This window comes from Sciurus vulgaris (genome assembly GCF_902686455.1).
Source record: "Sciurus vulgaris genome assembly, chromosome: 12".
NCBI classification, from domain to species: Eukaryota; Metazoa; Chordata; class Mammalia; order Rodentia; family Sciuridae; genus Sciurus; species Sciurus vulgaris.
The window spans coordinates 19285732-19309359 of record NC_136473.1 but is presented as its reverse complement, the minus strand read 5'-3'; the positions used below and the strand labels follow the sequence as shown (position 1 = coordinate 19309359).

The following is a 23628-nucleotide window of genomic DNA, read 5'->3' as shown; positions in this document are numbered from 1 at the left end:
TGCTGTGTGTGCATGCGTGCACATCCATGTGTGTTTGCAACAGCACATATTCAGAGGGACTTAAGCAGGTTTGGGCTGGACTGGAAAAGCAGCTCAGTGGTACAGAAATTGTCTAGCATGCATGAGGCCCTGGTTCAACCCCAGTATCAGTAACAAAAACAACAACAACAAACAGGACTGAACACTCCAGAATGGATATATACTCTATTTTCCCCAATACAGTAATTTTTCAGTTATTTTGCAGTGAAGCCTCCCAATGGCATCTGCCATACATGTATCCTTCAAGGCAGACTGGACTGAACCCAGAAAACCTTCAACAAAGATTCCCTGAGCTCCCATTGTCCAGTGCTGAACCTTGTTCCATGTGTCAATTTTCCTCTCTACAGCTCCACCCACCAGCAATTGCCCATCTGATGACCACTCAGAGCTGGCAGCCCCTGCCCCCAGTCCAAGACTTTGAACCAGAAGCTGAACATATCTTTGACAAGGTACTTTGCAGCCAGGTGTGATGGAAGAGACTTGTTAATCCCAGTGACTTGAGAGGCCGAGACAGGAGGATTGCAAGTTTGAGGCCAGCCTCAGCGATTTAGCAAGGCCATCAGCAACTTAGTGAGACCCTGTTTCAAATTTTAAAAATTTAAAAAATGGTTGGGGATGTGGCTCAGTGGTCCAGCTTCCCTGGGCTAATTCCCTGAAATCCCCCCACAAAAGTACTTTGCACAGTAGGGGGCTATCAAAGTCATGGGGAGTTCTTTCTGTTCTGGGGTTCAGAAGTCATCACCTGGTCCAACCCCTCATTTAGGGCACTGGAAAAGAGATGAAGGGACACAGCCATCAGCAGGGCATCCGCTCAGAGCTCTGGCCTAGAAAAACAAAGGCTGCTTTTATTCCATTCTTCTGATATTTATAGAGCATTGACGTGGGCCAAATGCTAATCATATAGCAGTGAATAAGACAGAGTCCTGCCCCTCAGATTCTATAGTCCAGCTTTTTCTAATGGGACAAGTGGAACATTTTCTATAGTAAAGAAGCTAATTATGATCCCGCAGAGGTTAAAAACAATAGACACCATCTGTTTGAGCATTTGCTGTGTGTCAGGCACAGAGCTATACAACTTATGTATACTATCTCATTTAATTCATGGCTATGAGGTAAGTTCTCCAAAATCCTCAATTGAGGAAATAAATGCATGGGAGTTCAGGCAATTTGCTCCTACCTAAAGGGCAGAACAGAATTTTTTTTTCTCACTTGTGCCTCTCCTGAGTCAAGTCATATTAACCTTTAGATAGCCAGCCAGGTATGTCACTGCAAAGACGGGGGAACACCAAGCATGCTCTCTTTCCAAACCTGACTCGGAGGCCAGCGTCATGATTTTTGTTTATTGTGCATTTGGAAACAGCTGAAAACAAGGCCATGTGACCTGTCGAGGCACAGCTCAGGGTGCCTGCGGTTATAAAATCAATGCCTGATGTTCTACCCAGTCTGCTGGATTGGAGGAAAATGGCTAGAACCATCACGGTCCTGTCTGGGGGACACAGGGACAGAGAAAAATGAACCTGTGCCTGTATCGAACCAAATTCCAATACGAGCCTGTCACACTGCTGGGATTCATGCTCTGTTCCCATGCACAGCTGCCAGGGGACCCACGGATGAAAAAGCGTCCCCTGCCCAGAATCTTATAGGATTGGATGGATGGGGCAGGAGTTCTGATGGGTCTCGCTCCCCTGGGGCAGCTGGGAAATGAAGATACATGTGAGCAAATCTTCTAAGTACCTGTGAAATGTGCTTCTGAAGCACTGAAGCTTCTTTTAAAATCTGTCACATAAAAATTTTATTTTCATGCAACAGCCCCTACTGACAACTGAATGGCAGCCCAGAATTCTCTGTTTTCCGTCCCCCTGGGTGGAGAGGTTCTGAAGGAGAATGAACTGATGTTTTATGGAGAGACTTGTGCTGCTCTGAGGACTGATTCCAGCTTTGCCTTCAGAGCTGTGGTGTGGCATGGCGCAGAGTCTGGGTGAATGTTTTCCAGGGGTCTGTATGCTAAAGGCTTGGACCTCACATTGGCACTATTGGGAGGTAAGGGGGCGCAGTGGGAGGTATTTAGGTCACTGGGACGTACACCCTTGAGAGGGACTGTGGGACCCCCAGTCTCTTCTTCCTTTTGTTTCCTGAACATGAGGTGAGCACTGTTTCTCTACCTGCACCTCATCATTGCTCTCACCACCAGAGGCCCAAAGCAATGGCTCCACCAATCTTGAGAATCCCTAAAACTGTTAGCTAAAATATACCTTTACTCTTCATAGGTTAATTATCTCAGGTATTTCGTTACAGTGACAGAAAGTTAACACACATGGCTTCTTCAGCTTGGGATGTAAAGGAAAGGAGACACAGATTCAAATCCTGGCTCTTCCAAGAACTGGTTGAGTGACATTGGGGAAATGATTCATCCTCTCTGAGTCTCAGTTTATCTTTTTCATGGGGACAATATGCCTACCTTATGGAGATACTGTAATATGTAGTACATAAGCACATATATTTGAACATCAAATGTATATATATGTACATGCACACATACATTCAGTATATGTTCATATTATATACTACATGTATATACATACACACTACATACTAACATATATAATATGTAAAGCAGACAAGCAGGAGGATGAATGGATGGATAAAATAGCTAGATGCAACAGACAGATGCTAGAAAAATTTTTTGAATTTAATTTTTATTTTTTTTAATTGTTATGGACCTTTATTTTATTATTTATTTGTCATGCTGAGAATTAAACCCAGTGCCTCACACAAGCCAGGTGAGCTCTCTACCACTGAGCCACAACCACAGCCCAGATGCTAGAGATTTTTTTTTTTTTTGGCACCAGGGATTGAACCCAGGGGCCCTTAATCACTGAGCCACATCCCCAGCCCTTTTTTATATTTTTTTAGAGACAGGGTTTAGCAGAGTTGCTTAGGGCCTCGCTAAGTTGCTGAGGCTGGGTTTGAACTCACATCCTCCTGCCTCAGCCTTCTGGGTCGCTGGGATTACAGGCTTGCACCACCGCATCCAGCAGATGCTAGAGATATAACACAAGGAAGTGGATCCCACAGCAATCACTGAATGCCAGTTCCCATGCCCTTATCTCTGTCTTCCCTTTCCATTCCACCCATTCCACAGAATCCTCTTCAGGTTCCTTCCACCAAAATGTTGTGATGTGGGAGAGCAGCTGCTGAGCACCGCACTTGGGGAGAGAGGAGCAGACAAGTCCCAAGGGACTCAGCCCTACGTCCCATGGCAACCATGGCCACGAAGCAACACATTCTGAAATGCTGGGCAAGTCTCAGAACCACCCACCAACAACCATCCCTGAACTCGGCATCTGCACTGCCACAGAAGCGAGGGAGACAGATGCAGCCACAGCCATTATTTGTGTGCCTTGCGTTGCCTGCAGTGATGGAGGGTAGCAGACCTGATCCTAAACTCAGATCTCATGTGCCACATTTCGGAGCACTCTATGAGTGGCCAAAGCTGTCCTGGGAGCACTTCCTCAGAGGCATGCTGGTTAAGGAGAACACTTGAACGCAATTAAGCCGAGGTGCCCCCAAATGACCCAAACGAATATATATATATATATATATATATATATATATATATATATATATATATATATATATATATATATATATATATATATATATTGCAAACTTGATATGGCCAGGCCAGGCTGATGGGTCTCTGAAAAGCACTAGCAAAATTAACCGTATCTGGGCATCCTTCCTTGGAACACGAGTGGCTGATGTGTAGGGGCCACTGGTAGGAATTTGAGGAGTGTCTACTGACTGACTATTGGGGACATTCACTAAGGAATCTGAGTTTCATTCATCTTACTCTGGATAATATGATCAACTTGTAAAAATAATAAAGCAAAGCTTTTAAAGCTGATAGATCAGTTGCACTTATGTGCATGGCCCATTTAGTGAGCAAAACAAGTTTCAGTACATCATTTGGTTTTATGGACTAGACTGACCAATGAGATCTGAGTCATTACAAAAAATTCAATCTGATTATTTTGCTGACCATTGGTTTGATTATGTGCGTTCCCAGAGCTTTCTTATTGTAAACTTAGAAGAAACGGGAGAAACTAGGAATGGTTCACAAAACCACTGGCAGGTGACTCTAGGTTCCATGCTGTTGATGCTAACTCAACAGATACAAGGCCCCATCATCCCCTCAGAGTGGATAATGCCTTGAAAGCTGAAGATGGGTAAGCAAATTAGGGAAAGGGCTTTTTTTTGGGGGGGGAGCACATTCCTTAAAGTACATCACAACTGGAACAGAGGAGGGGCTTGGGGGAGGAGACGGAGGACAGAAAGACGAACAAAACACTTCCCCTAGAGTGAGAAGTGCACAGCCCAGTCCACCCGGAGTCAACTTTTTGATTCTTGTTTTAGCCAAACAGATAGCACCCCAGCACTCAGCTTTTGTTCACCCTGAAACCGAGGACACAGGCAGACCAAGAGGAGGGGCTAGGAGAGCTTCCCACAGCCTGGAATGCTGAGTTAGGAAACACAGTGAAACTTTCAGCAGTGAAAATTAACTTTCACGGGTAATGAACTTCAGACCAAAGTACCAGGAGGGGCAGATGTCCAATCTGGAGGCAATTAACACCAAGCACCAACTGAGCATGCTACAACCAGGGAGGAGTCCAGAGAGATTTCTGCATCTAGACTTTGCCTTCTCTGTAGTTAGGTTCTTTCTCCTTCCTGGGCTTCCTTTCTTCTTTATCTCTTTATTTTTTCCACCCTCTCTCCTCCCTTCCATCCTTCCTTCCTTCAGGGTCTGAGGATGGGCAGTCTGGCATCTGCAGGCACTAGCAATCCAGTTCTGGAGATGCTTCAGGCCCTGTCTCCCATGGCCACGGCCTCTTGCTGTGCCTTGCGCTATGCTCTGGCTTTCCTTCCTGTCTCACAGGGCACTTTGGAGACCAGACTGGGATGCAGCGAGGAGAGGAGAAGCCAGAAAGAGGTCACAGGGCTCCATGCTATTTGGAGTTGCATTATGGGCTTCCTCCCACCACCTCCCCAGGGTGCTCCGAGTGCAGGCGTGGAATCTCTCCTCCGTCCCTTCCACTTCCACTCTGCTTAAGCACAGACCCTGCTCAGCACCTGCTACAGGGCCGCCTCGTGGAGGGCTGGCCCTTCTTTCTGTGGACTTGTTCCTTCTTTTCTCCATCTATGCACAATCTCCGCCCTGCTGTTGCAGGTACTCTCCACAGCAAATATTTTAAACGCAATAAAAACCTCTTTTGATTCATCCATGTGCTCAATACAGTGCTAAAAGGATTTCAAATTCCGATAATTCTGAGCTTATATTTTTCTGATCTGCGTGTTTTGTATATCAATAGTTTGAAGCTGGAACAACTCCTTCAAAACTGTAGTTTTAAAATTATGTTTCCAAATGAATGGGACATCTTTTCCTATACACAGGAAGCACATCTTATCTGCAGATAATTGGGTCTCGAGGAATAAACTGTCAATCTGTCTCTGTGATGGTCTCGCAGGTACTATTTGCGGGGAGAGGCTTTCCTTTGGTGTGGCTGGCTCTCTCCTGGCAGATTCCTACCTGTCTTTCCAAATCCCCATGGCTGTCACCTGTCCTGTGAAGTCTTCCTCAGGCCTCAGGCAGTTCCTGGCTCTGCCCTGGGAGATACCTCAACAGTCCCCTCTCCTTTCATGACACCAGCAAGACTGGATTGTAATTTATGTGTTTACTGTCTGTTGCCTCTGAGATCGGGGCGGTAATGGATCCATATCTAATCCCCATCATATTGCCTGACACATATTAGGCTCAATAAATTTTAGTTAAGTGTCTGCATGTCAATCCCCTGCCTTCCATTCTCCAGGTTAAATATCCTGAAGCATTTAGCTGCTACATAAATGACAGTTTCCAGGAGATGATGCTGAGCTGAAAATAACAGAACAGAGGAGTAAAATGTTTTTCCATCTGGCACAAAGCCAGAGCATCTAGGGTATAAAATTGATATATTTGAACCACTCTTTTCCATCTTCTTTGTCCATGGTACCCTTTCAAACCCAGGGCCTTTGCAAAGCAATGCCATAGGTATTGATGGCTGCCACTCTGTCTGAAGTCACTAGCAGGGAGTTGTTCCCACTATCATGGGAATGCAGAATTTCTGTACTTCGACCTCTCTGTTGTCAAATGCCTTGCTCACTCCTGTGCATATTTTGCACCCACTCTTCGAAACTGGAATATTTTGAGGAGATGGATGTAAAGCAACTGGCACAGGCAACACATCAAGCCCCTTCCCTGAAGCAGTAGAGACAAGGACATGGACCCAAAAAGAAAGCTGAAATATGACTTGAATATGAAAGGAGGACTTGCATCTGAGTCTAAAGCTTTAGGGGCTCACAATCCACAGAAGGTGTGGCGCATCCTTAGGGTCCACTCTGTATAGAGGACAGAGGGGAGCTGGGGACCTTTCTGAAAAATTCTTGCAAAGCATCCAAACTGGAATACAACAAATGACCACAATTAGTAAACCCAGCCTGCGGAACTAAAGAGGACGATGTTGGACAGAGGATGGGCAGAGTGGTTGGTCTTTACAGCGGGATAAAGGAGGGGCAGGGGAAGCTAGTCAGCTTCAGCCACTCTAACCAGGCCAAGAGGAAATCTCTGCTGCTGGGGAGAAATTACCTTTGGCTGAGAAGGGAAGATGGAGACTAATCTAGGTTTTCTGAATGCAACTGAGGCCACCAAGTCCACCACTGTGACTACTTGTCTTGGAAGAAAACTTGTGGTTTTCCTTGGTTTCTCCTGGAGTATTCCCTGGAGGGAGTGGACATGCTTGTTTGTTGACATGCATATCAAATTACCTTGCTGGATAAAAACCTCATGATGATTTAGTAATGAGCACTCCAGTTTAAAAGAGAAAAACAAAAAACATCTTTTATTTCTGGTTGGTGTGAACCCACTCACAGGGAGTATCTGAGCAAGATGAATAAACAGATCTAATTTAGTTTCTAAATTTCTAAAGCCAAAGTCCAGACGGTAGGCCCAGGGCGTCCTGAATGAGGCACCGTGTCTTACCTTGCAAAGCTCACTCACAGAACGAGATGATTGCCACCTGCTGGCAAGGCCGGTGGATCTTTCTTATGAACATTCCTTATACTGATGGGAGGAACAGCTAGTGTGATGCTCCAGGCTTGGGCTGAGGCCTGGTGATTACAATGCATTCTCTTCTATGGAGGCTTCCTTTCATATTTCCTCCCAGGGCATATGTATTCCATAAAGAGCCAGCTGTCAACTGCTCCAAGGGATGGGGACTGCCTTGGCGAGAATCATCCTTTGTCTCAGAAAATGGCCCTAGCAAGCAGATTAGGCATTTCCAGCTCCACTCTGATAAAGCTAATGAAGCTGTCTACATGGGCAAATCGCATTTACTTGACCTAGTTTCAAAGAGTGAACAATCTAAGAGGCCAGTGAAAAAGTTAGGGAATTGCCATAATGGTTCTGTCTAGAGTTTCTTCCAGACAGAGAGGTCAGAGGTGATGGCCAAGTTCACTTAAGCCTGCCCAGCCTGCCTTCATGTCAGACTTAGTTTGAGAGTGGGAACCTTCTTAAGATCTTTCTCAGTTTTTATATCAGCAAAAAGTCACTGTGCATCTCTGCAGGATGGCGCAGTCCTGAGCATAATTTAGGGAAATGATCATTAAAGAATGTCCTTGAAGTTGTGAGAAGAAAGGCAGACTACTTGTTATCACAAAATCAAATCTGGCCTGTGAGCTGCTGATTTGTGTTTTGAGCACAGAAAGTTATTTCCCTGGAACTCGTGCTGTCTTGGCTAAGCCAGGTCCTTTGCACTGGACACCGACACACTGTGTCCTCTATTTCTCCTAGTAGCTGCAACTATGTGGGAAAAGATTTATTTTTGCAAATTCTAATCCCAAAGGAAGTTCCCTGGCAGGATTAGGATCCATCAAATGGGTTTTACAAATGCACATCCTTGATAGGAAAAACTATTTCTCCTTCCCAATTGATGGAAAACAGAAAAATGAATGTGGATACCAAGAGAGCCAATTTAGCAAGCATCTGCCCTGGTAAGGTGAGTAATGTTTACATGGAGTACAGAAAAGTAAAAAATTTCCATGCTATGGCCTGTCCCAGCCACTTTTGCTGCAGTCTGATATCTCAGTGTGACAGGCTTATCAAATGAAAATAATAATGCTGCACTCCAAAAATCTGCAGAGGATAACCCCTTTGCCATTCCAGTTCCTAGGAAGAATGAGGAGCTCGATGTAATCCCCTGGGTGCTGCCTGTTGGTCTTGGCCTGCTCAGCAGTCTTGCTCACAGCCCTGTCAATGGATAGGAATGTGAGACCAAGCATGGTGCATGGAGGAGAAGTAGCAAGAGCCTGAGACTGAGACCCACAAGTTCTACCTTTTAATGCTGGTTTAACCTGATGCCAACTCTGTGCCATCGACACCAACCCCAGCCACAGAACTGTCCCAGAAAGTCCCTCCAAGTGCCATGGTATGCCTGCCCCATGCCTGTACCCCTCTCCTGCTCAGATGCTCCATCTCGCCTGTCAGCTTATATTAGTCTTATCCAACCTAGAAGGGGTGCCCCCGCTCCAGAACACCTATCCGCAATGATTGCTGTACTTCGCGAATTCTTGTGGCTTGCAGTGCATGTCAGATCACCAGCCTCGAATTTATCATTCTCAGTACAAACCATCAGCATTTCTTGAGTACCTTCTCTACTTCAAGCTCTGTGCGAGGTCCTAAAGATGCTAAGATGGCAAAGATGCCTCTCATCAGAGTACTGATAATGTATATAGCCATACATGCTGGACTTACAAGCGGGTTATCTACTGATAATGCTAAATTTGAGGTTGGTGGATCTCCATGCACAGTCATGTTATGTAGCAAAGTAAACCCAGGATTTGGCCTGTTACTCAAAGGAGTCTGAGCATCTTCTGGGATATAAGTGAGATGCCCAAAGTTCATTCACTCTCAGCTTGGGGCCCTCAGAGCTTTGGAAGGAGTTAAGAAAATCAGCTTGCCATGTTGGAGTCTGACAGTCATGAAACTGAGTTAGGGTGTTTTCTGGGACAAAGTTGGTGGTGCACAGAAACCATCAAGTATAAACTTACCAAGTTAATACTTAAAATAGATATAAAGAAATACGGTTTTTGCTTACTACTATATCGAGCCCTGTTATGGTTTGGATGTGAGATGGCTCCCAAAAGTTTCTGTAATTAATTCAAGAATATTCAGATTAAGTGAATCTGATAAAATGATTAGATGATGAGAGCTATAACTTAATCAACCCCCTAGTTTGAATGGACTAGTAATTGTAGGCAGGTGGGACGTGGTTAGAGGAGGTGGGTCACTGGGCCTGTGCCCTGGAAGGGTTCATCATCTTTGTGGCCCATTCCTCTCCCTCTCTCTGCTTCTCAGCTGTCCTATCCCAAGCAGCTTCCCTCTACCATGCCGTTCCGCCATGTGAAGCCCAGAGCAAGACAGTCGGCTCACTATGGACTAAATCTCTGAAACTGTGAGCCAAAATAAACTTCCCCTCCTCTAAGTTGTTTCTGTCAGGTTTTTTGGTCACAGCAACACAAAGATGACTAACACAAACTCTGAAAAATACAGCTCTCCTGCAATTATAAATGGAGGTGCCACTGTTGAAGTCATACGCAAGTACATGTGCCATACCTCCACCTCAAAGTTCTAGACTCCATGTGAGCATGCGCTAGTCAAAGGACACCTCTAACCAAAGGGGCCATCTTTCCACCTTTTCCCTGGCAGACTGTGGTTTCACTCTGGGATTTTCTCTCCTACCCACTTCACCTGCTTCACTTGGCCAATCGTTAGGATCCCATTCACTTTTCCAGTAACTGGTTTAGAAAAGGAACCAATAAGCTTGCTCTATCTGCCACATGAGGACACACCAAGAAGACAGCTGTCTGCAAGCCCAGAGGAAGGTGTTCACCAGGAACTAAACTGGCTGGCTCCTTGGACTTCCCAGTCCCCGGAATTGTGAGAAATGAATTGTTGTTTAAACCACTACTCTATGGTACTTTGTTATAGCAGCCTCATGACTTAGTTTTAAGTTGCTAATCCCAGTAATTCTAAGAAACATCAGTCAACATGTACCTCCAATAGCTGTAATAAATCCCCCCCTCAGTGCCAAGACTTCAGGGAAATATGTGTATGTGTGTGTGTGTGTGTGTGTGTGTGTGTGTGTGTGTGCGTGCACGCATGTGTGCATGTGCATGCATCTCCCCAAGGTGAGTCTAGAGACATTCACACTGACCAGAATGGTGGTTCAAGGTTCAACCAGATACAAACAAACAACCAGAAGGTCAGCAAAGGAGTTATTTTTCCCAGTTTCAGGGAAGATTTCTCTGGACTACCAGTATCAGTTTTGGTCCTTGGTGGGAAGGGGACCAATCTACCATCTATTTCCATAAGGCACACACAGGGAAGTTGGGAGAGACAGGACCTCTGATCGGAATTTTAGTTGAAATTTAGGAAGCCAAGGTGAATAACACAGACCCCATGACCAGGACCCCTCCTTCAAAATGACACACCAAATTGTGTACGTGTGAGATTGATTTGGAGTCAGGGTTCATGACTTATCAGATTCTCAAGAGGGTCTGTAACCCACTTCCCCCACAGAAGGAAGAAACCCCTGCAGAAGAAGCCAGCATGCTTTGAAAATGCTGTGGAAATGCAATATCTTAATTTTAGAGCTCAAAGGAAGCTGGCTTTTATCTATTTCCATAAATGGGAGCCCTAGAGGCCAAGTGTATTACAATGGATAAAACTCTCCTGCAATAATGGCAGGAATCTACAGGAGCTGTCACCTAAGTCCACACTAAACCACAAAGCTACCCAGCTGCTGTAGAAAGACCATTTGCTTCCCAAATAATGAGGCAAGGCCAATGGAGTGGTAGTGGGAAGGAGAGGGGGTTGTTTCTAGCACTCCAGGAGGAGAATAGGATGGCACATGCTGTCAGAACTTTCTCCGATCCCAATCACCTATAGTCCTTCTTTGTATGCAGGGGGCTCTGTTTGCATCTTCTTTGGGGATGAGGAGAAGAGGGATTATTTTCCTTGCACTTACAAGAACTAGTTGGCCTAAACCCATCCTACAAGTATGTCACATAATAAGCATTTGAAAGTACAAATTGTAGAAAGAAATTGCCATTAAAAATAGTTTTATGAAATACTTATGAAAAACAAAATACAATAATAAGGAAAAAAACCTAATCCTGAAATAATTGCAATAAATCTATGATCTAGGACTCCGTTTCCTGCGTATGGAGATAAGGCATCCCCCCCGCAAAAAATGAGGAACCCAAGGTAAAATTTTAAATTTTCATCAGATTTTTTCCTAATTGTGATTTCTTTGGGATATGTCCTATCATTTTCATAGTGATTGGTATCCCTTCCCAAAACCAAGATGGCAGGTTAGTAGCTACAGGGAAACACAAATCAATACCAAAATGAGATACCAGTTTCCCCCACTAGGACAGCTATTAAAGAAAAAATGGAAAGTGTAAGCAATGACCTGGAGAAACTGGAACCCTGTGCACTGATGTCGGGAGGGGAAACTGGTGCTGTTGCTATGGAAATTACTAGTGGTTTCCTCAAGAGCTAGATAGAATTATCATAGGACCCAGCAGTGCCATTTCTAGATTTATATCCCCCAAGAACTGAAAGCAGGGATTTGAACAGATATTTGTACAGCAGTGATCACAGCAGTATTATTCACAAGGGTCAAAAGGCAGAAGCACAAATAAAATAATAATAATAATAAAAAGACAGAAGCAACTCAAATATCCATTGATGGATAAATGGGTAAACCAGTGTGGTCGATGGATATGGACAAATAATAGCCTCAAAAAAGAAGGGAATTCTAAAATGCTACAATGTGGATAAACCTCAAGAATATGAGGATAAGTGAAATAAGCCAGCCACAGAAGGACAAAGACCGAATGATCCCACCTATCCGAGGTCCCCAGAGAGTCAAATTCATAGAGATAGAAGGTGGAAGGGCAGTGGTCAGGGGCTAAAGGGAAGCAGAGTAGAGGAAGTTACTGTTTTATAGGCACAGATTTTAAGTTTGGGATGGCAAAAGGTTTTGAAAATGGATAGTGGCATTGAGAGTCCACCTGGTGTCAAGGAACCGTCCCCTTCAACATGCCTGCAATGGTAATCTTGGGATATGTATATTTTACAATAATAATAATAATAATATTAAAAGGTGGGGAGGAGAAGCCAGGGAAGCACTTGATACTTACAAGATATAGGCAATCACTCCGATGGACCAGCAGTCAACGGCTTTGCTGTAGGGTTTCTGGGCCAGAACCTCAGGAGCTGTGGGATGATAAAGAAGAGACACAAGCCTGACGGTTTAAATGTCTGGGACTGAAGACGCTCATGAGGGCTCTTCCCCCCCTGTGTGTTATTCACACTGAATAGTCTGTGAGTTTAGAAATGGAGCTGAGGGCTGAGGTGTCACTCAGAGGGAAAGTATGGGCTTAGCATAAACAAGGCCCTGGGTTTGGCCCCCAGCATCAAAAAAAAAGATACTAAATATAAAAATTGAGTATATGACCCATTTTATTTGTTGACATTTCTAACTAGAAAAACCATTGAAGATGTGCATGTGTGTGTTTGACTACAGATGATCCATCCATCAGCAGATCCTTCCTGGGTGGTATTTTACAGCAGTGCATGCTCAGCCCTGTGGCCTGCTGTGAGAAGTTACCTTCACGTGGGGTCAAGGCAAATTTCTGGCCCTGTGTAGGTGCTCCGGGGGCACAGGGCAAAGGGCCCTCCCTCTGCCTCCAAGGAGCTAGCAGTGCAGTCAAGTTCAGAGCCAGAAATCTGCCTCGGGAATCCTCTACAGGCTGCCCTCAGGTCATTCTCTGAGGTGTGGGGTGAGTTACTCCTCGGCCCTCTCATTCCGAGTGCTCATTTGTGAAGCAGGTAAAACACTATTGAATCTCACTTTTCCTGGACCTAAACCACCATTCCAGCAAGAGCCAGCCCTCCTCAGGGTTTGGCTCATCTTGTTCTATTCTTGCCTTCCCTGTTATAGGCCATGGAGCCACAGCCCAGTGTCAGATGACCACTCAGTGCCTAGTGACCGGCAGCATCTGGTGTGGTTGGCACTCCATGCAGGCTCGTGCTGAGTAAATACATACGAGACAGTGAGTCTTATGGGCAAGCAAACATCTCTTTTCTCCCCAAAGGCCTCTGCCTGAGGTGCCTTTAGTACACACTTCCCAGAACAATTAAAAGGGTAAAGAAAATACAAACAGTATTGCTGATAAGACCCTTGCTATGGAATTGTGTTGTCTGGACTTTGGCTGCATGAACTCACTTACCCAACATCCTGACCATCATTATTACCAAATTATAGGTGAAGACACAGAGACACTGAGAAGTCAAGTAACTTGGCCAAAGTAATATGGCTGGAAAGCGGCCTCTACACCCACTTCCCCTCAGAAGGTACCCAACCCTTATTAAGTGCCTGCCATCAGCTGGGGTTTGTGCTAGTCATTCAGGAATATTTTCTACTCAGGTTCTTTCAACAATTCAGGTTCACCAAGATCTGCACCTCAGAGATAAGGAAACTGAGTCACAGAGACGCTAAATAATTTGTCCTATGTCTCACAGCTAGATATGGAAGAGCTAGAATTTGAAACCAGGTTAATCTGACTCCTGTCGTGACTCTTTTATGGACATAGTGTTTGTTAAGAGAAGAGCTTCTTCAATCTCTAAGAAAAGGCCTTTTGCAGAATAACCAACAGGGAAATCCTCTCTTTCATTCTGTTGAAGATAACAACCTTCCTAAGCAAGAACAGGAAGGTATACAAATTATCATCCCAAATCTAACTTTAGGTTTCAGTCCTAAATTCCTCCAAACCTCTTATCAGATTTTTTAAAAAACAAGAGTGTAAGAAGTACAGTTGGAGACCCTTATATAGGTTCACCCTCAGTCCACTAGCAAAAGGAGGAACAGAACCATAAAGCCACCAACCAATGAGGCCTGGACAGTTGGCCTCACTGAAGCTCCTTTCCCTCTAACTGCTAAGAGCACATTTCTCAGACTCTTCTCTTATGGGAACTGACAGAGGGAAGCCATTTACCACAGTAAATGTCTTTCTGATTTAGAGGGTTTGCTCTCTTCCTGGACTGGCGCTTTGGTCTGTATGGCCACACTGGCATAGATGGTGTAAGAACTGACTAAATTCTCAAGTACCTTCCAGGGCTACCCCGTGATGCAGTGGAGACAGAAGGAGACACAAAAAGCACTTACTGGCCACTTTTTCCTCCCACAGAGCAGAGCCACGCTGGGCAGAGGCTCCACACAGCTTCCCGAGCCCATCACAGGAATCTGTAGGGCTTGTTAGCAAGAGGGCCAGCCGACCTGGTCCAGCTATTCCACTGAATCAGGTGTCAAATGATCAGAGACACAGGGAATCAGCACAAGATGAAGGGCACAAACGTGCCAAGCACCAGGTACCCAATGGTGACAGACACACAGGAAAGGAGTAAGAAAAGGAAGCTATTGGCACTTCTGACAGCTGCTACCAGGGTATGAGCAGAGACTGGGCGCATGCCCTGAGCTTCCATGTATAGAAGTGGATAAGAGACCACAGCCCTGGGAAACAGGCAACTCTCCCAGGACCAGTTCATACTGGTTTCCCTTTTTCTCCATCCTCATGCATGGTGGGAGGGAGAAGCCTTTAAAAGAACATCCTCCTCCTGCTCATCTGTTAGAAAGAGGAATGTACTGGCCACCATCCACACACCAGGGACAATTGCACATTCAACACTTCACCTGGGGCTGGGGTTGAGGCTCAGTGATAGAGTGCTCGCCTAGCATGTGTGAGGCACTGAGCTTGATTCTCAGCATATAAATAAATAAAGTCCTATCAGCAACTGAAATGTGTGTGTGTATGTGTGTGTGTGTGTGTGTGTGTGTGTGTGTGTGTGTGTGTGAAATTTCACCTTCAATCTGGCAAATCCACCAACATATTGGGCAGTTGTACCAGAAACAGCAAAGACTTGAAAACAAGTGGCAGACTTCTATGTAGCTTGGAGCCCAGATGTTACATGAGATGTTCAGATTCTTGCAGCTGCAGACTACACTTAAACTGTGAGATTCTGCTTCACTGATAAAGTTTATAACATCCAATATATGGTTAAAGACAATTTCTGGTTTGGATCGGTAGCATGGATATTAGAGGGAAAGTTCTAAGTAAATATCAGGATAATAATATTGTGTGCAGAAATCCATGTATCTGTGCCAAACTTTTCTTGTTCTTTTTGTTGTGTCATCTGGGTTATATCTACAACAAAATTTTTAAAAAAATTGTTTTGGGTTTTTAAAAATTTGTTTGTTTTCTCTCCCTCCTCCTCCCCCAGTACTGGGGATCGAGCCCAGAGGCACTCTACCACTGAACTACACCCCCAGCCCTTTTTATTTTTTATTTTGAGGCAGGACCTAACTAAATTGCTGAGGCTGGCTTTGAACTCATGATCCTCCTGCCTCAGCTTCCCAAGCTGCTGGGATTACAGGTGTATGCCCAGTCACCTGGCTAACAAACAATTACTTTTAACCAACTGGCAGCCAGCAAAGCATCTGCATTCTGGTGAGGATCTTAATTGCCCTTGGAAACAAATGCAGAGGCGAAGACAGAAATATAATGTCATGATAAAAGTTAAACAAACAGCTTCAGAAGTAACATTGCCATCAACTTCAAATATTCAGAAAACTGAATAGTGGCTCATATGCCAATGGCCTAAATTCTAATTTTACTTGTATGCTGGAATCAAGCATCCTTTGGAACCCTGTTTGAGAAAGCCTTCCTAAATCACTTCCAATAGCTTCTTTTCATCTCACAAGAATTCTTGAAAAAAGATAAATTCTCAGACAGTCTTCAAAACCCTGGCAATTTAATGTGCTGACCAAATCATGGTGAACTCCCAAGAGCTGCAGGGATATTTCTCTGCTCTCCTCTTGTGTTCTGGAATTGGCTCTGCTGTCTCATTCCTCTGTTGAATTCACCTGGCTCTTTTGGGTCCACTGACTCCCATTTTCCTGGTTCCTTTTGGCTGTGGTGTAGCAGGCGGCACAGGAGAGTTCACTTCTCACTCTGATCTTTTCAGAGGTCAGTTTTCATGGTGAGAACCCATTAAACTCCTTGATACTGTGTTATTAGTCTCTGGTCAATTGGCAAGAATTCCTCTGAAATTCTAAAATACCGTAAGCACCCAATTTACAAACTTTGAGAAGAAAAATGGGTTTCCAGGCCCCTGAGGTGCAGAACAGTCTATCCAGGGCCTCGGCAAATGACAAGGGTCTCTGGGATATGCCACCACTGCCCCATCTCCCTGCAATGCTGCCCAGAGATGCTGAAGAACTGCTTCATGAAGGAGAAATAATGTTTTCCTTTAAGAATCCCTAGGTGGCAGGAGATCCTGGCAATGACTTCCCTCCAAAAGAGGGAGACTCTCAATTGGAATAACTTCACTGGAGCTCTTGACAAAGAAAGCAGCCACTGGGCCATTAGTGCCCAGGCAGAGCAGGAAAGGGTTAATTCTCCTGCACAGTCACAGTTGAAGGGACAGCCACACCAGTGGGGAGGGCACAGGCATTGCTCCTTAGGTGGATAACATAACCAACTTCCTGGGGATCGTCAGCAGCTGTAAAGAGACTCACCTGCTTGGAATTGTTGAAACACATATGTAAAGTAGAAATCACCTCTAACCTAATCATCTCTTAGACTTGGCCAAAGCCAGCCCTTTGGACTTAGAGGGAGTAAAGCTGGGGTGGGAGAAGCTCTGGGTGACAGACAGGGTATGATGGTCAGGTTTCCAGGTCCATTCACTGAAATCCTGCAACACGCTAGCCACCTGTGACTCCAGTGTATCTTAAACAGCCTTCGCTGCTGTGTGCGGCTCACACTGTCAAACACCAGCCTTGAAGGTGCTGGAGAATGGGGCTGTGGCTACAGTCATTGCATGTTCAGGGCTAAGCACCTTCTGGTGGCCAATATGTGGTTATCAACTGAACCCTATCTAGGCACCACACATGCCATTATTTCTATGGGAAGATGTTTTCCGAATTCCATACATCTGAGTTACAAATAAACTTAGCTGCACCAAATATTTTTGGCGAGTAGGTACAAGAAAAACAAAATAGAGAAAGAGAGACAAATCGATTTTGGAATGACAGCAGTGGTCTATTGGGATCTGTCAGTATTAGGTTCGATTAAGCAAGATCGAACGCGAAATACCTTTGCATGTGCAAATGAGTTCTGACGGATAAGGGAGACAGAACTCTTCTTATTCTCTGCGGATGGACATGTCTGTCACCCAGGCTGCTCTTCTTTCTCAAAGGGATTTCAGAATTATTAAGTTTAAGACTAATAGGCCAAGATATTCTGTTCCATGACTACTCAGGACCTCCTTCCTGGTCAGATCTCAGGTGCTATCTATTCAGCCCCCCTCGCTATTCCTGTTGGAAACTTACTTAATTTACATCTGTAGATCCAAGTTCATCTCCATGTGAACCCTGCAGCCTCAGCAGAGCATCCTGTGAGCCATCAGAGGTCTCTGTGGACAGATGCGGTACTACTGGGTCCCCAGGCCTAACTCAGGAAATTTAGAAAACTGTAGGTTTCGAATTTAAAATAACTGGATTTACTACTGTGAGATCTGCCTCCAAGCCGCTTATGGAAAATTCTACTTCATGGGCAATGTCTTCTATAAACAAAGCTATTTTATGTGGATTTCCAGGAAGTATTCCTGGTAAAGGGAAGGACTCCAGAGACATGGGGAAGAAAAAAAAAAGAATTTCAGGAAGCTTTCGTCTTGTTTTTTAAAAAAACAATGTAATTGCTGATTTTTCTTCCTGAAGGGGAGAGATGAAAAAGGCTGGAATTGAGGCTCCAGAGAGCAGCTGTCGCGGGGGTGAGGCACTGTAATCAATCTTCCTGAGCTTAGAAAGCAGAAAAAGAAGCTTCCCTTTTCCTGAGCACCCCAGCATGTGCCGCAGAGCGGTTTCTGGTGGGAGGGTGCAGGAAACTGAGAAGGCCTCACCCTGTTACTAAATTCACCTTTAAGGTGATTTGTTCTCCTCTTTGGATATTTGGTCTATGCTTCCTCTCAGTACTTCAGAGACAACCTGGGTAAAGGGTGGGAACACAATGAGGAGGGAATGGCCACCAACAGGACCTGGAAAATGTTTCTCCTTTTATTTAGTCATTTAACCAATCGCTCACGAAGGGCCTCCTCCCTACGCTCCTGCCAGGCCGCATTGTAGGCCCTGGCTTTATGGAGTTAAGCAGTGGGCCCTGCTTCCTGCCCTACAGGGAGCTCAGACACAAGCCACAGAAGTAACCAGGCACCAGCTATAGCTGCACCCAGGGAAGAGGCTGAGGCCAAGACAGAGGAACCCATCAGGCAAGACAGGAGAGGCGCTTTTGATTTTTTAGTCAAATTACTCCGAGTGAAACTCTACAAGTACTGATTTTACCCTGGACTGAATCAGAGGACAGAATTAAGGTTAGATGTTGTGCCAGTAAATCTTAAAAAAATCATCTGTCCAAGCCTCAGTTTCTCCTCTTCAGGGGCACCTGCCATTTTGTCCAAGAGTATCTTCATGGAAAAGAATTTGAGCTTAGTTGGAGAGCTACCTGTGATCTCTCTTCTTAAGAAAAACCATTAGATACAAGTTCAGGGCTAGACACTCAGGTCACCTCTTCAGGAAGAGGTGAGAAGAAACACAGCCCCGAGACAGCTGCCACGGTACAAGCCTGTAATCTCAGCTACTTGGGAGGCTGAGGCAGGAGGATCAAAAATTTGAGGCCAGCCTGTGCAACTCAGTGAAACCCTGCCTCAAAGAAAAAAAGAAAAAGAAATAAGAAAGAAAAGAAACAGTCCCCTCGCTGGTGAATGAGTGACAATTGTCTAAATCCAGCCGTAGTAGAGTTTCAAAAAGTTAGTGACTATGTATGTCACAGAGGTGCTTTCTTTAAAATAGTGGGAGAGAAAGATGACAGCGGCCTGTTTGGAGAAGGTAAATAACACTTTTTGAGATCAAGGAGAACAAACTCTTTTGTGCTGTCAGGACTCTGGCATACATTGCTGGGGAGAACTGGGCCTCAGTAAGAATTTCACCACCACAGGATGCGATGTTGGATGTTCCTAGACAGGGTTGCTTGATGGCACTGTCAGACATTAAACAAGAAAAAGGTTCACACAAAGAAGGGCTTTCCTATGACCTCCACATTGAGTATTGTGATGTGGATTAGGGGCAAAATGGACACAGTTGAAGTACAGTCATTCCTTGCCCATGGTCTGTCCTCTACCCAGTCTCAGAAGAGGAGCAGAAGGTTCTTGGGACAGCTCAGCTCTCTTCCTGCAAGTATAGATTCCTTTGCTGTTTCTTATTCTTCACTGACAGCTGTGATTTACTAAAACCGTATTGCTGAGTAGCAGTACCGATTTTCCTAGTAGCCTCTTGAATTTTACCACAGGCATGAAAAGTCCCCATGAAAGCACTATCCTGGTTTATAATTACCATGCTGATCTGAGCTGGGATTACTGTGGAAGCCTACCCAAGCCAAGGCACAGCTGGTGGACTGGGAAGGGAGTGGAAAATGGGGGCTGACGGGGGAAGCTGGAGTTTTAAAATGTGAGAGACTTGGAATCCAGTGAGCTGGAGGACGTCAAATGTCTAAGTAAGGCGTTTCGCGTAGCAGTTATTGATTGCCAATTGCGGTCCTTGCAGGGGCTCCAAGAGTCCAGCCACCCACCCTATCTGGTTCGGGACCGTTAGTGATGGCTCCTTTGTACTTTGGCCAATCCTGACTTTTGAAATCTGACAAGAAGAGACAATTAAAAATTAAGGCGACTGCTACAGTCATTCCAATGTTTTGGGTGGAGAAGAAAAAGAAGGAAAAGGAGGAGGAGGAGAAGGAGAAGAAGAAGGAAGGAGGAAGGAGGAAGGAGGAAGAGGATCTACAAGATGCTGCTGACCCTCCTTTCCATCATGACAAAATGGAGTTCAGAAACTGTGAACTCCATCCCGACATCAAGTGTTTGGGGGAGAATCACTGAGAAATTCCAGAAGGATGGACGGTGCTTTAGAAATGCTGTGTTGAGGGGAAAAAAGAGGAGATTAAAAAGGGATGTTCATTAGCAATAGAAGGGAGACCAGTCCAGGAGAGGATAGGGATGTCGTGGGGGAGAGGCAGAGGGAGGGGCCACACTGGGCAATGAAACTGACCAAATTGTGTGCACATACGTATATCACAACGAACCCCACTATTTTGTATAATTATAATTAAAAAAAAAAAAAAAAAAAAAGAACAGACACTCAAATTCCTACCTCCAAGAAAGACCAATTTAGAGGTAAGGGTGTACTCAGTGGTGGAGTCCTGGGTTTAATCCCCAGCACCACCTCCGCCCTCAAAAAAAAAAAAAAAAAAAAAAAAAGATCTATTACGATTGTACGTGTGGAGGGGGCTCCTGGAAGGCAGGGTTTATCTTAACGATGAACTTCTTATCCGTCACATTCCCTTGTGTCAAAGAAGAGACCCCACAAGTCTCCCCAGGCAGGGAGCCCTCTCCTCTCTAAAATGGGGTGGATGCATCACATGGTGTGAAAGATGGTGTGAAATGCTCCCTGTGGGCTGTCACCAAGTGGCTGCTGACAAGGGAGGAAAGAGAACATTCTTATCTGGATCCTCCGCCTACTCCTCTGCCCCTAGGACAATTTATCAGTTACATAAAATCCCGTTTCAACACTATGGGTCTGAGAGGAGGAGAGCAATGATGTAATGCTTCCCATCAGGACTAAAATATGACACTTGAGTGGGAAACAAATAAAACCAAGCTCTGGCCAGGGGCTGGGGTACCACCGCACTGGAGATGAGCATGAAAGGGCTGGGCAGAGCAGCTATGAGGGAGGATGAAAAGAGTGGAGATTAGCAGGCTGTCAGGACAGAAATGGGTGATGCCACCAACTTAATTCAATTTCTTCTAGTCTGTTCTGAGTGAAGATTAAAAAAAAATGACAGTCATTCTCTTTGCCATGTGGATATTTACATACTTACAGGACACAAATCTATAGAAACACATACTATTAGAACAGAAAAAACCATCATGGGGGGGACACACTTAGTTCAGCTTGTTTATTTTACGCAAGAGAAACTGAGAGCCCAGGTATCTAAGTCAAGAACCTCAACCTCCCTTCGACTCAACCAGTGGCAGGGACATGCAGGAGACTCACATTCAGGTCCTCTGCTGTGACTGCCACCAACTACTCCTGGCCACCTTGAGGACGGAGGTCCCCATCCCAATGCTGTGCAGGCTGGAACCTCTGGTTTTCAGGAGCTCATCCTAATCTCAAGTCTCACATCAAGTTCTAAAAATGCAACGATCCCTGCATTAAGGGCATTCCTTTAACTGGCCGAAAATACACTCTGAGCACGTTGACCAACTGTTCTCCATCTCCATTTAGAGAAGAGCGAGATGAAACGTGCCTACGCTATTTTAGGCAAGTGAAGTCAGAGACAGACTAAAGATGGCTGCCATGGTCATGCAGGCAGCATGGCAAGCATTCCTGCTCTGGAGAGACAGGAAGTACTCCTTCCCTGGCAGTGCCAGTCACTTAGCAAACGGCCACCATCTACAGAACCCAGGTGGGGTTCGTTCTCCTACTTCCAAGTAACATCCAGTCCTGAAACAGTTGCTGTGCGCGGAGTGATCAGTCAGCACTCAACAAGACTTCATGAAAAAAATCTCACTTAGCTCAGAAACATCACAAAGCTGTTGAAACCTCCATCACCAGGCTCCCCTCTCCAAAGTGAAGATGGGGGTCTCACCCTTGTAGGAGGAGAGCAACATGGTACCCTCCTCTTGGAAGACACTTTGACAGTGGATCTATAGACAAAGGTTTGAAGTTCTGTGAAAATAGTTTTTTGTTTTTTCTGATTTCAGAGAATCTGAGCAATTATATCAGTGTGCAAACTGCAATGTTAAGGAAAAAACCCATCAAGCTCTTCTCTACCAAATCAGAGTATATTTGTCGCCTCTGTTCTCTTATCAATTACATGATTGAAATGCATGTGCTATCACTTACTATTGAAGTTCAGTGATTCAGTACAATACATTTGGATATTTTAATTAATGTAATTGAGCAGGCAATGTAAGTAATTTACTAAACTTCTTAGCTCTGAATTTTGCTTCTTATTGATGTCAACAAAGGGAATGTTATTCTTGACTCAATTAAATGGATTCCATACCCAGGTCAATAGCATATTGACAGCTAACATGTTGTTCTGAGAAGCTAATTCCCACCAGATGGGTCCATCACTCCTCCTAAGTTATCAGCAATTACTAATCTGCACCAGCCTTCTCTCCAAGCCTGCTCATTTCTCCAGATCCTACAAGTAACAGACGGTGACTCTGGGCCTCTGTTCCCCTGCTTCTTTTACATCTCAAACTGTCCATATCTTTGCCTGAGATCTACCCTTCCTTCAAATCTCACCTTCTCCATGAGTTTTCCCCTGCTCATTGTAGCCTTTGGTGATCCCTCTTATCCCTGTATTTTCAAGTTGCTTCTGAAGTGCATGCACACATCATATTTGAAATATGCTACTGTACTGCACACCTGCCATGTTCTGTTGGGGAAGCTCTAGATAAGAGCCAGCCCTCCAAGATGCCTGCAGCAGGAACAGAGTGGCAGGGCTGGAGGGATGTCTTAATCCTCTATCAGCGATCAGTGATCAGTGTCTCAATCCCCTATCAGTAAAATGACACTGTCTCCCCAGGCCAAGGCTCCTGATAAAATCCTAGCAGCTGCTACACATAAAAGGGCTAAGTTCAAAGTGCTTAGATTCCTGTTGCCTTCTCCTAGGACACCGTGTGCTTGGGGGTACTGGGGAAAACAGTCCCGCTTCATTGTTAGAGAGTTCTTTTAAATTAAAGTAATAACTTGATGTTGGCAGAATTAACTATTAAGCTGAATAGTCATTTAGATAATAGCAATAATAAAACCATGTTTCACAAATTGAAACCAACACTTCTAACTATAATGAGCTTGAACTAAAGCTGTAAAGCTGTAGACTTGCCATGGTGGGGGGAAGGTTTTCTTCCTTTCACATGCACAAATTTGTTTTTGAATCTGAAGACAATGTGCCAGGCAGCAACCCCCAGGGCACAGAGCTGAAGAGCTGCCTGGTGTTTCTAAGCACAGCAGAGCGGTGGGGTGCTTTCTGGAGAATTTTCCTCCATTGGTCAGACTTAGTTCAGGCATGAGTAATGGCTGTCAGCTGTGCATCCAGTGTTAATGAATCAACAACATATGTGAAGAAAGTGATTTTAACAGGAACACACATAAAATAAGGTCATGTACTGACCACTTGACGAAAATGCTGTGACCGGAATGTTGCGACCCAGCAACTTGAACAGACCAGAAGGGAACTCGTTGGTAAACTTCTGCCCTTTGCTCCACTCTCAGGTTCTTCCACTGCAATTAAAAGCAACTGCCTCCTTCTGGATGCTCA

At 44.9% G+C, this 23628-nt stretch overlaps 1 protein-coding gene across 4 annotated transcripts in view; it reads right to left on the bottom strand.

The window, feature by feature from the left end:
- Nucleotides 1-23628, bottom strand: part of CAMK1D (calcium/calmodulin dependent protein kinase ID) — a 386022-nt gene that overhangs the window by 25852 nt on the left and 336542 nt on the right. For all 4 annotated transcript variants that reach the window (XM_079106243.1, XM_079106242.1, XM_079106241.1 and 1 more), the window contains one exon: nt 12337-12412. In XM_079106243.1, the coding sequence (XP_078962369.1) occupies nt 12337-12412 (76 nt within the window). The remainder of the gene's footprint in view (nt 1-12336; nt 12413-23628) is intronic.